Here is a 14,097-nt window from a genome sequence, read left to right as displayed (position 1 = left end):
GGGAACGGAGTATTTCATAAAAATCATTCGCCAGCGACACACCTGGTCCTATACCTGATCGTTTGGGTAGATATTTTCTTTTCCTTCATTTTAAAAATAGTGCTCTTATTTACTCTTCGTTGCTTGCACTTTCCGGCTAATGGTGTGTACCCCATATTAGTGGGTGAATTATTGACGACAAATGGTACAGTCGAGTGTATCTTTCCTTGAAACATGTGTTGCGTGCCTTCATTCGCAATAACGACGCAAAAGGAGACGATTTAGTGCGCAAACCATGGTGGGAGTTAGTTATGGACTGTGCTGGCACTCGGTACCTTGCAGTGCACCATTTTAGCAACATTGGGGTAACATTGTTAATCCACACAACAGCACCACTTGTGTGGTGTAAATTTATGTAATCACCGACGTAAGCTAATCGTTTACATTAGTTTCGCGCTACAGCTTGCAAGGCATTCGCGGGTACCGGTGACATGGATTTAAAGTAGGCAGCAAAAAAACCCTAAGTGTCATGTCGTACAATTACTCCTTCGCTCACGACAGTTGGTATTGTGTGTCTTTCGTGGCATTGTGAGCAATATTTTACATGCAACCCACGTACCGTTGCGCACCGAGCAACAAGCAGACGGACACGACTGCAATGAAAAGCGCCTAAAGGTATGCAATTGGTTTGACGGATGACACATGCTTGTACTAAAACTACAATGGCTATGCGTTTAGTACACTACGAACATTTTATTTTCGTCTAATTATAGATTGATTTGAGTGCACATTTTATACTGATGATTACCACATTTAAAACTCATTTTATTCTAACTTTAGAGGGAAATACACAAACGATTATAATTGAGATAATTACCACCCCGAATAAATTCATCAAAAGCAGCAGTTTTTTCTTCATCGCGTAATACTCTTCTCAAAAATTTGCCATCCCCATCCCCGTACATCAGTTCGAAAAACACGGACACACGCCACAAGTTTTATCATTTATTATGCATCATGTTTTCACATCGGTTAACTTAGGGTTACTGGTAGCGTATGCATCATTCGGTCTAGAACGCTACAAGTGGAAGTACACGCACGAACGAACGAACGGTCCGCTTACACCCTATTCTATCTGGTGGTGCGGACTGTTGTCATTCTCATTTTTTTTTGACACTCGCATCCGCTTCGTACAGACGCGCACGACGCGACGATGATACCTACCACAATAAATTGCTGTCTTTCACAAGAAAAAGGCATCGCATTTGCTCGTATCGGATTAACGGCCGATTTGATTCCCGAATTACCTACCAGATTCCGACTCACCGTTTTACACACTATATATCAAAGGCTGCACGCTACATTTCACGCTTCTAACCTTCCCACACCGGACACACGTATAGGACGGTCCGAGTAAGATTTCCCTATGCGCTTCTTTGTTTTTTTTTTCAACGGGATAGAAACTAAAATCTTACCCTAAAGCTAGGTGGCCCTACACATCTGTACGTATTACACAAAAATATTACACGAGAATGAAAGAGAATTGAAACTAAACTCAACAACACGCGTGCCTGTTTGGACATTGTTTACCCCTCCCCATCCCCAACCATTCGTCTTTTCCACCTCAGAGTGGCCTCAGAGTTAGAAGCTGACCATCTTCTTCTGCGTTGTCTTCACCTTCATCACACCGGTCGTCACTCGCATACCGTCGGCGTGCTCACTTAGGCTGGCCGGAACAATGTCCTGGGCGGCCGTTTCCGCCAGCAGCTGCTTCAGCTGGGCATTGCGCCGGGCTCGTGCCGCCTGCTTCGCCTCGAACTCCTCAATCTCCTGGTCGATGTCCTGCAGGCGTGCCTTCGTTGCGCTGGCTCGCTTCGTTGCGTACGATTCGGCCGTTTCGTCCTTCCACTTCAGCGCCTGGGAGCTCTTGGCCACGGAGGACGTTTCGGTGCTGGCACGGATCTGGATCGCGGTGGCAAACATTCCGCAGAGTTGGTTGGAATTTGCGGGGGTTCGGAAGGAAAACCATAGGAAAGGATCATCAAAAAAACGGGACTACAGCTTTGAAAACCTTCCAAACGAACGGGTGATGGATGTGTGGGGTGTGAGTTGAAACGTGTCTAAAAAAGCATTTGCTAGGTGAAAGATGTGTGTTTCGAAACACGATGCACACGATAATTTTGTCTTGAGTATTGCATACTTTTGGGGGCGGTGGATATTTTGTTGCCTTTCCTTACAAAACCAATTTTCTTCATCCATCACCAGCAGTTTTTGTTTTTGGTTTTCGAGTGTACACATATACAAATGGGAATGGTGCTTAGTGGCACACCTGGCACACATTCCAGGCGATCCGCGCACGCGATCCGGTCTCGTGTTCTTAGTCTCGGGAGAGATATTTGCGGTATTTGTACTGCAGACGTATCAAAAACGAACCATCAGCAAAACCGAAATGGTTTCGAGAAAGCACAGCATGGCACATGGGGATGAGGGGGAAGAAATGGACATTGGACACAACCGGAAAAGAAAGAAAAAGCAATGGAAAAAGAAGCAGCGGTATGATATAGCGGAAGCGTTTAGTATGCGTAGTACTCGAAATTAATGTGGAAAAAGAAAATTAAGTGGATAAAATGTTGCGATAGGGCGGTGTAAAACGAAATTCTCGATAAGCTCAAGAGATTCTCAAGAGATACAGATATGAGCGGATAAAAACGCAAAAAAAGTCTGTAAAAGTACAATTGCCGTAAAAATTGCATACTTTTGAGCGTATAAAAAGGCTCGACAGGGAGAATTACGCCTGTAAAGTATGCAATTTGTACAACGAATGAATAAAAAATTTGAAACTATCTTTAAATGGAACTTCAGCTTGGTTATTTAACTTATTACATTCAAATATGTTTGTATCACAAATTATAATTCTCAGCTCTGTACCACTGGAGTCACAAACCTGCCCCAAACGAGAATGAACTGCTGTGAAAATAATGGAACAAGGACTAAATGTCCTTTTGAGCATAACTTCTTAAGCAAATCACGGAAGGGGAGGAGGGAAAAACACTCACTCTCAGCCATCGCTTCTTACCTTGAGTGCCTTGCGGGCCGTCATGCCGGTGGAGGTAAATTCATCCTCATCACTGTTTACCATCGACAGCTTATCTGCCAGTTTGCGCGCAGTGTGTTCGCTTAGCTTCGAGCGTGCCTCGGTGCGGTACGACTCCATGGCATCGTCCGACTGCAGCTGACTGAGCAGATTCTTGCTCGCCCGGATACGTTCTAGCGTTGCCTGGACCTGGGAAGCGAGAAAAAAAAAATGGTACAAAAGGGAACAGGGTGAGCCATAGTGAATAATATTTTGCTTAAAAAAGCAGAAATATTAATTTGTTTCAATTAAGTTTAGGCGAGATGGTTTTGGAATTACTTTTCTGTAACTGGTTTAAATAAACCTGTAAAAGGGGTAGCCTTACTACTATTAGAATTAGAAAAAAAAAGAAATATTAAATGGGCTTTGGTTTTCTGTATTTTGCCTTAACAAATTATAAACAGCCCGTCACCGATTTAATTGCCCTCCTGTTAATTATTGGCGATTCTAATGTGTAAACATTTGCAGTGTCTTTAAATCTCACAGACAATTAAACAATGGACCATAAAATGTACTCCCCACAGCTTGCTTAAACAACGCCACATCTTCAATGACCAATAATTACCCCCTCGCGGTGCAGTAAAGTCTCGCTCGTGTCATTTCAGTTAGTCATCCATTCAGGGCTTACACATCAACGCGAAAAGCGCCGCCCAAACCACAATGGCAAGTGAAGGCTCCGAAACAAACGAACAAAAAACCAAACTACAATACAAACGACACATTCCTTCCCAAGGGGGGCGGGGGGGAACAGTGTGGGGGGCATTCGAAACAATCGGTATCGGCAAGAATGTTGACGGATTTTCCGTCTTTGCAGTGCGCAAACACACACGCAATATAATTACGCGACGGGGCCAGTATTTGCCAGTGCCGCTTTGCCATTTGACGAGATTTTATTTTTAACGCAACGTTTTTTGCCCCCCCCTCCCTCTCACCCCCATCATCCCGGTGATACCCGCTTGCACACCACCTGGACCCCGTCCCGTCTCTGACAGGCGGCAGCATAAACGTGGCACCGAGAGTCGAGTTCTTCCTCGATCGGGGTGGATATTTTTAAAATTACGACAAGAGAGTCCGGACACAAGACCGGAGAGAGGGTAACGGAGTGCGAGTGGGTGAGGTGGGGGCAAATGAAAATAAAACCTTACTCATCCCACGTTTCGGGTGGCATCACAATTTTTGCGATAAAAATCCGATTGTCCTCTTCCTCTCCCCGCAGGGGGGGTTGTGTGTATTAACAATGAAATTACAATACCGAACAGTACGGTGGTACTGAGTCAGCAAACGTTTGCCAGACGGTGCTTTAGGGTTCAGTCACACCGTGCGGCAAAATATCTTTCGCCCATCAATCAGCTGATTGCGCGTGTACATTAGCGACCAAAAAGCGCGCCCAATTTATTTCCTTTTTGTTCCACCAAGCGCAGGACGACACATCCTCGGCGGTGTGTTGAGGGAATTATGGGAATCCGTTGGCAACCGAATGAAGGTTGGCTGAATGATCGCAAGGAATGCACATTTATCATCCGCGGTCATGCAGCAGTGTTGCGTTTAGATAAGGTGTCATTGGAAATAATTACTACAAATTTTGTAGTGTGTTCTTGTGTGCATGGCTGCCAAAATCCACTCTCGTGAGCATTATTAAACTGTTCTATAATAAGCACTGCCCCAAAGGTGGTGACCGAGCATCCTTGCTCCGTCCTCCTTCCGCTTTATAATATGATAACAAACCTTTTGCAAAGCCAACAAGGTAAAACGGACCATGGCTACCTTGCCGGTTCCAAGTACGTCAATGGGTACACATGATCGCCGAACACACCATGTCAAGGCACTTTGGTTTGACACAACCAAAACAAAACCCCACTGTCATCAATCTTTGTTTTGACTTTGTTTTGAACGGAGCAGGCGTTGCGACTATTTCCACGACTACAAACGCGTGGTCGTGCGCTGAGATCATCAAGCGAATTAAAGTGTTTCGGCCGCGTTGCTGCTGTTGATTGTTGTTTGTAACTTGTAAAACATATTTTAAGTTGAAAGAACTGGGGCTGTTGATACAAAACGAACCTACTTTGGCGTAAGTAGTCGAGCAAGGTAAAGTATAGCGCCTGTTTTACCGCGTCAAGTAAATCAGGAACTGAGTAATTTAGTACAATCAATTCTCGAACCAAATCCTCTATCCTTTTTTGTAGCTCCAAACCCCGAAACATCCTGTTCGAGATCGACCTTTTAACATGAAGGATGTAACGTCTACTCACAGCAATCCAATATCGTATGCAATATAAAATGGACAAAATTCAACGATTTTTCACACAACTTCCCTACCACCTTCTCCTACCAGGAGAACTCACTCTTAATCAGAAACTGTAAGTGTCACACCGAACCGAAGAAGTTTGACATGACATTATTCTTCGTAATCGTCCAATATGAACAATGTGTCTTCTATTTTTCCTTCTTCCATCTTAAAAAAGGTCAGAGTGGCAAGTAATAGTCCTGTTCTAGCCATCACAGCAAAGAAGGACGCGAGGGAAGAAATCACCGTAAAGTGCAACAGCAACCTAAAGATGAAGATCGAATGCGAAGTGATTCTTGCTGGAAGTTGTAGCAATCGGCTAAACAGTGAGAAAGTACTTGACCAAACAGGACTTTGCTTTATGCACTTGTTTATCAAGCCCAGTTGCTTGTGGCTAGCAGACAATATCCAGAAGGAACGACTTGCTAAAATTGCTTCAAAAATGGTCCATTAATACATTTTAACAAAGACTAAAAGCCCACCTAATGGCACTCGGTTGCGGTGGATAGATTTTTTATGTGACAAATCACAAACAGATAATGAAATTCAATGACTTTGTTACCACCAATGAATGACATCTGATAGCCAAAGCCAAGAAAAAGATAAAACAAACTTAACATTTTGGTATCAAGTGGCGTTAGATAAGGTTCTGGTCATTTGTCGTATCAACCGCCGGATAGAATGTTACAGCATTTTGCCTGAATACTTCTAAGGCATATGTCTCAAGTGATTTTTTGTTGCATTCAAGTATTTTTAATAGACTTTCTTTTTTCAATATCATCGTCCAAGATTTGTTCCTTTTTTCAAATGGCTACGTTGATTAATAGCGATCTGAAAGGTCATTCAGTTACACGTCTATTGATATTTGTAGGTGCCCGTTGACAGATATATTAGGTTCCTGTGTTTTGAAGCACAGTAGCTTTGGATCTCAGCATTGGACATCCAGGAAAACTGACCAGATTTTTAGCAGGGGTGCTTCGGACAGTAGCAAGTCAGCATCAATTACACGACGATCAACAGCCGATGAACAAACATTCTGCATACAATTTGACAGTTTTTGCTCAAAACTCAATTTCTGTAGACCGCCTGGTTAGTGATACTTGAAGCACTGGCTGTACCAAAAGGACACATGTAAAAGAATGTTTAGGTATTCTTGGATATACTTTCCGATATCAGCACTTTTTTAAAAGATGAATTCTTCTAAATAGCTCATAAATAATACCGTCCTACTCACAGCCAAACTACACACTCGGCATAACAGCAGACGTTGCAATAACCGTTGGTTCCCGGACCATCCGATCGTGTCTGGCCAGACCGCGTCGAACGGCTTGACATTATCCGTTGCGTTTGTTGTTGTTGTTCTAAACCATTTTATCTTTTAGCTTAAAGTTAGTCCTAATGTTGCCCACTTTACTTTTTAAGCTTCCATAAAACATCAATTGTAATCGCGTCAGATTGAATCAGATCGATGTTTGTATGGAATCGACATCAAGCGGCAGCCTGTGCCATAATCTGACGACTTGTCAAACTGTTAGTGTAGTTCGGCTGTCAAACTTATGTTGACGTACTAAGAGGAATAAACCACCACAATTTCTGCTATAATTCCTAGTTTCTGAGCTCCAAAACTATTTCTCATTCAATTCTTCGGATACTTTCATAATTAGCGCTTTGCAACGTAATGACTAAAATGGAGACTGCAATGAAAATTCAGTTAATTAAAAAAATCAAATTAACTACTGTCATGAACAAACCTGTTGTTAAAAATGTTAATGTAATGTTAGTTTAGGTCAAATTAGTTAACAGCAGCTGACATGCACTTCGGTCCTCTTTCCAAACAATTTTGATTAAATATGTTTCCAGCAAATTGTTTTTTTTTCTCCCCGTTTTTGTCAAACAGTTTCTTTAGCACTCCTAATGTTTCGTAAAGATTAAGAACCACTGTACGTTCGCTATTAATTTACCACATTCTCAAAGAAAGCCACTCATGAATGGGAACGGATTAGGAACGCATAATGAATGGTATGGCAAACTAGCGTGTAGTAAGGCAATGGCGGCAGTTAAACACGATCGACCAAGCATGATCTGAACGGACTCACGAACTTACGGTAACGATCGCCACACGAACAGCCACGGCACAGAAACATCTAACACAGGGTGGTTGCGCGTGGAAACGGAACTTCCGAGTCCGAGTCATATCACATTTTATTCACGTACGTTTTTGAAAACCACGCCGAAAAAAATAAGAACCGGGCCGGGTTTGGACGGGACGGGTGTACAACAAACCAAGATTGAATCGTACCGTTACGGGGTGTTTATCGACACAGACGATTTCACGGGTTCACTTGAGACGGACGGAGAGATAACTGAAAACTGCTGTACACACGCACGCGGAACGGAAACAGCCTATCCTTTTTATAGCTTGTTGTTCTAAAGCTTGTTCTAAAATGTTGAAAATGAAGCTACACATTTTTAATTTTGTCTTTCTCCATCTACCGACCCACTAAACCACTCACTGCAGCCGTTTCTTACTAGCTATTGTATGTATACTTTTGCTGTTGTAAATTTGTTCTCTTTCCCTAACTAAAACATTCCAAAAAAATCAGGACAATACTACTGCGGCAGGCAACATTTCGAAAGCGTACAATGTTCTCCCCTTTTGCTTTCCTTTTTAGTGCTAACGTTTTAGTGGGTTTTACTCAATTCGTTCGCTAATTAGTTTCGCTTGCTGTAAGCGTCGTTTGGTTTACTTCCTACCGATCGGTTGTACTAATTGTGGTAAACACTTTTCATCACAACGGCCAATCTGCAACATTCCGAATACTGTGCCTAACCGTTTGGACAGGGTTTACACCTTTGTGTATTTAATTTTTAAATATAATGTCACTTGTACGTAGCGCTCAGGTAACGCATTAACAATCCACCTTCCAGTACAAACCGACGCAATCGGTCTGAGAACGTCGGATTAGAACACTCGTTGGAAACATATTTGAATCTCGTCGCAAATTGGTAGTAAAATTAGTACGACACGAAACGTAGAGAGGGGGAGGAAAGAGGGGGAGGGAGGAGGGGTTGTGCTAAGATTTGTTAGAACAGGAGGAAGTTAATTGTCATTATAAAAAACACCAACAAGTTACGAACAAAGCTAACGAAAACGTTGTTTTGCTATGCAATTTGCATAACTGTAGGCGTTTAATCAAACAGCACCATGTCGATATGACATTCTGCACGACAAAACCAACGTCCGATGACTTTGTTCACAGTCTTGTCAGCTTCCTTCCGTGGATCAACTGGGCATTTGCATTTCAACCGCTCGAAGAACCACTTTCCGGCATCTTCTTACAAAAAGAGAAAACACACACACTTAACACACAAAAATAACGGCTGGATGGGGGGGGGGGAGTTGGAGTTGGGGCGCATATTTGTGGTAAAGTTTATCAGCAGCAGCTGTAGTAGTAGTCGTAGTAGCAACGCGGGAAGTAACTCGCATCGCTCGGCAGCGGTATAACGTAAATGACGCTGTTGTCATGATTGACCCACGAGCGTCGCATCAGAAACCGTCTGTGTCTCACCTGATCGTCGAACTCGCCCTCGAGGGCCAGCGCCGAGCTGACCGGTGCCGGCGCCAGGCTGGAGCTGCGGAACTGCTCCGCACGCTGGTCAATGACCGACTTCTCGTGGATCACCTTGGCGGCACGGCTACGGGCGATCTGCAGCTCGTCGTCCATTTCCGCACCGTTAAAGTCGTACCGGCTGACGAACGGTGAGCTGCGTGGCTTCACCTCCCGATCGAGTGACCTGTACGGGGAAGGGAAAGGCGGGGGGGTTGAGAGTGACGAAAACGAAACGAATTAAGTTCAAGATCGTGTCCGGAAATGGGTGCAAAGGGTGATCAGCCTTGCGAACGGGGATGGAAATTAATGTTTACATCGCCGCCAGCTCTGGCGGACGTGTCGTGTGTGCTGACGTCAAACGCTTTTCACCAACGCAGCAAAGCGTTGATCGTCGCCGACAGCTGTTGTTGGAGTTTTGGAAATGACCTCCCTGGCTTAAACATATTTTCCATCCGACTTCAAGTTTATGGGCGATCCACGGTTCGAAAGATCTGCACGGTGGCAATACTTACGGTGCGCGACGACTCTTCTCGAGACGCTCCAGGGCGGCCCGGTAGTTGTTCTCCACCATGCTCATGTTGGCGTCATACACGCGCGTACGAAGTCCTCTGCGAGCACTCATTGTGACTGTTACGTATAGTTAGTTTACCTGCAACGAAAGCAATAATGTGGTTGAGTAGGGTTAAGAATGACATTATGTTTGTCTTTTGCATAAATTTAGGCGTATTAGAGTTTTGATTGCTACAGCGCTCAATCTTGGCTACTTTGCTTTTTTTTTAGTACAGGAAATAATGAGAGCGAGTGTTTAGATCATATCAAAAAGAACTTCTCTCTAGGATGTGACAAAAAACTCCTTCATACTCTTCGGAACCTGCTGACCAAATGGTGTCCCAATGCATGTTTCGCTTCCAACCCCGATCATACGCGATCAGTGCTCGTGTAAACATTCCACAATTTACGATGTTCAACTGCCGCCATGGCCCTGAACATTTCATGACCAACGTGTTAAGCCACATTGGTGTACATTGTTTTAACGGCAAGCTCGTAATGCGTAACGTCACATAAACAACCACCTTGTGATCTTGACGTTGTTTAGCCCTTCGCAATCCCACCCCATGCGTCAAGCCGGACCGGATCTGGAAGTGATTATTATTACACCACGGAATGACCGAGGCGTTTTTTATCGTGCTTTTCACTTTTCAATCATAGTGCGTCAGTGAATGAAACCGATGAAATTATTTCTCCATACGCTGGAATGCGTTACGGCCCTCTGATAAATAAACACGTCCAAACAAATAAACTAAATCTTGCCTAAAACCGAGCGACTGTCGTTAAAATTATTCACTCGTGATGCTGTCCACTCATCGAGTGTCAGTACAGACAAAGCGGTGACCATTTCGTTGGCTGCCTTTAGCAAGGTTAGAGTGTTAGATGGGGCTTAGGTAAATACACAATCAATGCCGCATCGCGGTTTTGGCCGATTAGAAGTGGGAATTGTTTATTTGATGCTGGCCTAATTAATCTGCATTCCTGCGCCAATGTACCGAGCAGCAGCAGCAGTACACGCACGTAAGAATGAATTATTTTCATTTTCTTAGCTATTTAAAGCGACTCGCTGGTCGCATCTCGCCCCCAACACTCGCACAGGCCCCATTAGAATAGGGTCAACCTGTTTGTAGGGGAACGCAAAAAAGGTAGCTGAAAATAACGTCCCGCTTTCATACCTTCCCAACGCTGCATCTTGTGACTGCTGCTCCTTTTGAAGCCCGCCTGAGCTACCGGGAAGAAGGTGCACACCTACATCATTCAACGATCCACGGCAGCGCATCAGGGAGCTTCTGTCACTCAGGCTGTCGCTTGCAGCAAGCACTTAATTAGGCGACCCAATCTCACCCACCCGAAATCATCGCGCGTTTGGTTGCATAGCGCCAAAAAGTGACAAACATTGCAACACACACACACACTCCGATTTAGGGCATCGGCTTCGGGGTAAGATTACATACGCGCAACTCCACCACACACCACCATAAACCTTGACTTAGATCACCCGAAACGGTTCGAGGAAATCTTTGGGTTTAGCCATCGCTGGCGAGAGCATTTATGGCCCCAATTTTCGGACGCGCACGGGGTCGCAATGCGGTCACCGGGACCCAGCTTGGAGCGGCGATACGATAGCGGTTACGTCGTATCGAAAATAGACACTCATCAAGCGCGACACGTTTCGGTCGTCCGCCGGCCAAAAATATGCCGTCTTTTGGTGGTGTTCGACAGTGGGAAGAACGCACGCAATCGTGCACGTCTCATTCACCTTCTGAAGTCGCTTATATGTGTATGTTTGAGTGTGTGCCATCATTAAACCGAGGTGGAACGTGAGTTTTTAGACATCAAACCCTTTGCTCCCTCTTGGCGAGCGGTGTTGGAGTTGTGGTTTTAGATTAGAATCGGATCTTTCTTCGCATGCTTTCCTAACCTCTCCCAACGCAGGCTAATGCATTCCTCTGGCGGAGGCAACACTAAAATTAGTTAAGGTGACAAGTAATTGCTCGTGATGGGCGCGCACGGTTACACGTGAAACCAACAAGCAAGCAGAGATAAATAATTCGAATCGTATCCCGTGCCCGGTTGGTGCTTCTTTGTTCTAACGTCTCTAAACGTTGTAACCAGGTAGCTAGAGCCTTAATTAGCCTGTATCGTAAAATTTAAATTTCAAGTGTAATGTGCGCTGCTTAGGAAAACGTGTTTAACGGAATTCCATAAAACACCATGCGCCTCCATCACATTTGGCACAAACGACCGGGCGTCTCCATTACGTTGCTATTGAGCGACCAGGCGCCTCCATGATATTTTTGCTCCATTACTTAAGATCGCACCGCCTACTGGGATAATAAACATTGCCAATTGTACTAGGCATGCCGCTGTTTGGGTTTGCACTGCCAGCGTACAGGTGGTCCCGTGTGTTGCACATTAAAAATAGTAATGCACCGTTGGACTACACTTCATTTTCCTTCACTCGGGGGCGACCACCAAAAAACACACGCACACACACACTCAAGCATACGGACATCTGGTAAATGTTTCACTGGTTGTAAATGTACAAAGCGGGGGTACAATAAACCGGTTTGCTATCAACGGACAGCCGATTGTTTCAACTGCATTAGCAAACCATCTGGAGGCGCTTCAAAAAGGTTCGAAAGGGAAGGAAAAAAATGGAAAAAACACCCGCGTGTCGAGTATGTGAGATCATAAAGTAAAAATATTACGTGATCACTAGAACCGTCGTCCACATTCGGCTCGTTGGACGTTATATTTTTGATGGTTTTTTTTCCGTTACTCTCCCATTTCCCCTAGTCTACAAACTCAAACGTCAATGCTGGTTGAACACTTGAAATTTGTATTGGCACACAAAATAGAATGAAACGTTACATTTCCGTTCCACTGTCGGCTATAAATTGATCGCGTGTTTGAAGGTCATTTTAATCTCGTGTTGGGAAACTGAATCAATATAACACTTTGGGCATACTAATCAGAAACCTACCTAAGGTATATGCAAACGTTTGCACGGGTTACACTAGATCACTCCAATAATCGTCTCACTGGATTGAACCAATCTGTCGTACACGTGGGGCGGTTCCTATTGGATAGGCGAAAAACAAAAACTTTGTTACGATAAACCCACTCAACACGGCACAATCCAATCCGGCAATGATCGACCAGTCCCGACTCTAACCTTGTTGCGCACGAACCCTGTTCAAGTCCTGACTTCTGACTGAAGGCGCCCGGTTAACGTGGGACCCGTTTTAATGACTCTCCGTCCATTCTGGGCCCTTCGCTCGCTTTTCTTTTTGTTGGGGGGACCGCTTTCCTGGTGAGCGCACTTGCGCAAGCTACCCTGGCCAACACCAGTGCGCATACGCATCCATGTGTTGGGTGTGGAAATGTCACTGAAACGCTGTGCGGTTCTTTAGGGAGAGCGAGAGATTTGCTGGGAAACGCATTCACGTCCCTTGCAGTGAGCATGCACAACGTGACATCGGCAGGAATGACATGCCGTAAGAGAAATATACTACCGAGCAGTCGGAACGGATGGTTTTGTTTGGAGATAAAGATCCGAAAGGAAGAGAGAGATTAACCAAAACAACAAACCACCCCTATTGCCCCTACGCGGTGGCACCATTATGTGTGCTTATTTATCAGATAACACAAGGCTGACCGAGACTGATTGAAGGTGTTATAATTAAAAGGCTTCGTCATGATTGTGTACCTTTAATTGAATGTGAGAACCATACCAACGGCAAGTGACTAACCGAAGCGAGATGATTAACCTATCATCTAGGAAGCCACTTCCACCACTGCGTTGCTTCCGAGAGTGCTTCCGTCACATGGATGAGTGACGACGACGGTGAACAATCAATGTCCGTCCCGTGTCCAAACGGGGCGAAAACACACTCACACATATTTTCTTTGGAAAGATTGAGCTATTACGCTTAAAAATAGTAATAGCCCGTTTGCACTGTTTGCCTACCGTTTCGGTCATGTGGTACACGCCGAGAGCAAGGTGTTGGACACCATCGTCGAGAATTATGGCCGACGGGATTAGGCTTGGTGTACCGCCGGCCGGAGGGGCGGCGTTATTTGTGCCGTGCCCTTGGTACGAATTTTATGAAGACGCGTTTTGGCATTGACGTTGACGGGTTCGAGTATGTCCGAAGTTTGATGAGGTGCCGCGTGGTTTCACTATCGCGGTGTGTTCTTGCACCTGAAATAGAGCGGCACCGGTGACTTACGAATGTGACTGCACAACCGGGTAAGTTTGATATGAATGTTTGTAATATTTATTTATGTTTAATTGCATAATTCCAACGAGTTTGTAAACTTGCTACGAACCACAGCCTTGCGGAACTAATACTAAGCAAGTAGCATAAATATTCAATATACACTAACTTTGTATTACAAATTACATAGTTTGAGAGCTAAGGAAAATACTGCTTGAAGAGCGCCTAAATTTATGCAATACGCACAGCAAAATTATTCTAATAACGTCTACTACTTCTGCTATTCTTTCGGAACTCCCTAAAAAAAGAAACACAACT

At 44.5% G+C, this 14,097-nt stretch overlaps 1 protein-coding gene across 2 annotated transcripts; it reads right to left on the bottom strand.

Moving 5' to 3' along the window:
• Positions 1-992: 992 nt before the first annotated feature.
• LOC128300714 (uncharacterized) lies at positions 993-12,953 on the bottom strand. Of its 2 annotated transcripts, none has more exons than XM_053036877.1 (5): positions 12,543-12,953; positions 9,520-9,656; positions 8,966-9,191; positions 3,056-3,262; positions 993-1,941 (listed from the first exon to the last, which is right to left on the bottom strand). In XM_053036877.1, exons 2-5 carry the CDS (start codon positions 9,627-9,629, stop codon positions 1,621-1,623), a joined length of 864 nt encoding a protein of 287 aa, XP_052892837.1. In that variant the 5' UTR covers positions 9,630-9,656; positions 12,543-12,953; the 3' UTR covers positions 993-1,620. The 2 variants fall into 2 exon arrangements, with proteins under 2 accessions (XP_052892837.1, XP_052892839.1); XM_053036879.1 differs by lacking the exon at positions 12,543-12,953 and adding an exon at positions 10,732-10,858.
• Positions 12,954-14,097: the final 1,144 nt, after the last annotated feature.

Source organism: Anopheles moucheti, chromosome 3 (assembly GCF_943734755.1).
Source record: "Anopheles moucheti chromosome 3, idAnoMoucSN_F20_07, whole genome shotgun sequence".
NCBI classification, from domain to species: domain Eukaryota; kingdom Metazoa; phylum Arthropoda; class Insecta; order Diptera; family Culicidae; genus Anopheles; species Anopheles moucheti.
The sequence above is the reverse complement of the archived record's forward strand: the minus strand, read 5'-3'. Positions and strand labels throughout refer to the sequence as shown.

Coding starts and splice junctions, on each gene's coding strand:
- LOC128300714 (XM_053036877.1), bottom strand. CDS start 9,629: ATGAGTGCTCGCAGAGGACTTCGTACGCGCGTGTATGACGCCAACATG. Junction 9,192..9,519: donor GAGAAGAGTCGTCGCGCACC/GTAAGTATTGCC, acceptor TTCCCCGTACAG/GTCACTCGATCGGGAGGTGA. Junction 1,942..3,055: donor CGGCCCGCAAGGCACTCAAG/GTAAGAAGCGAT, acceptor ACCGCGATCCAG/ATCCGTGCCAGCACCGAAAC.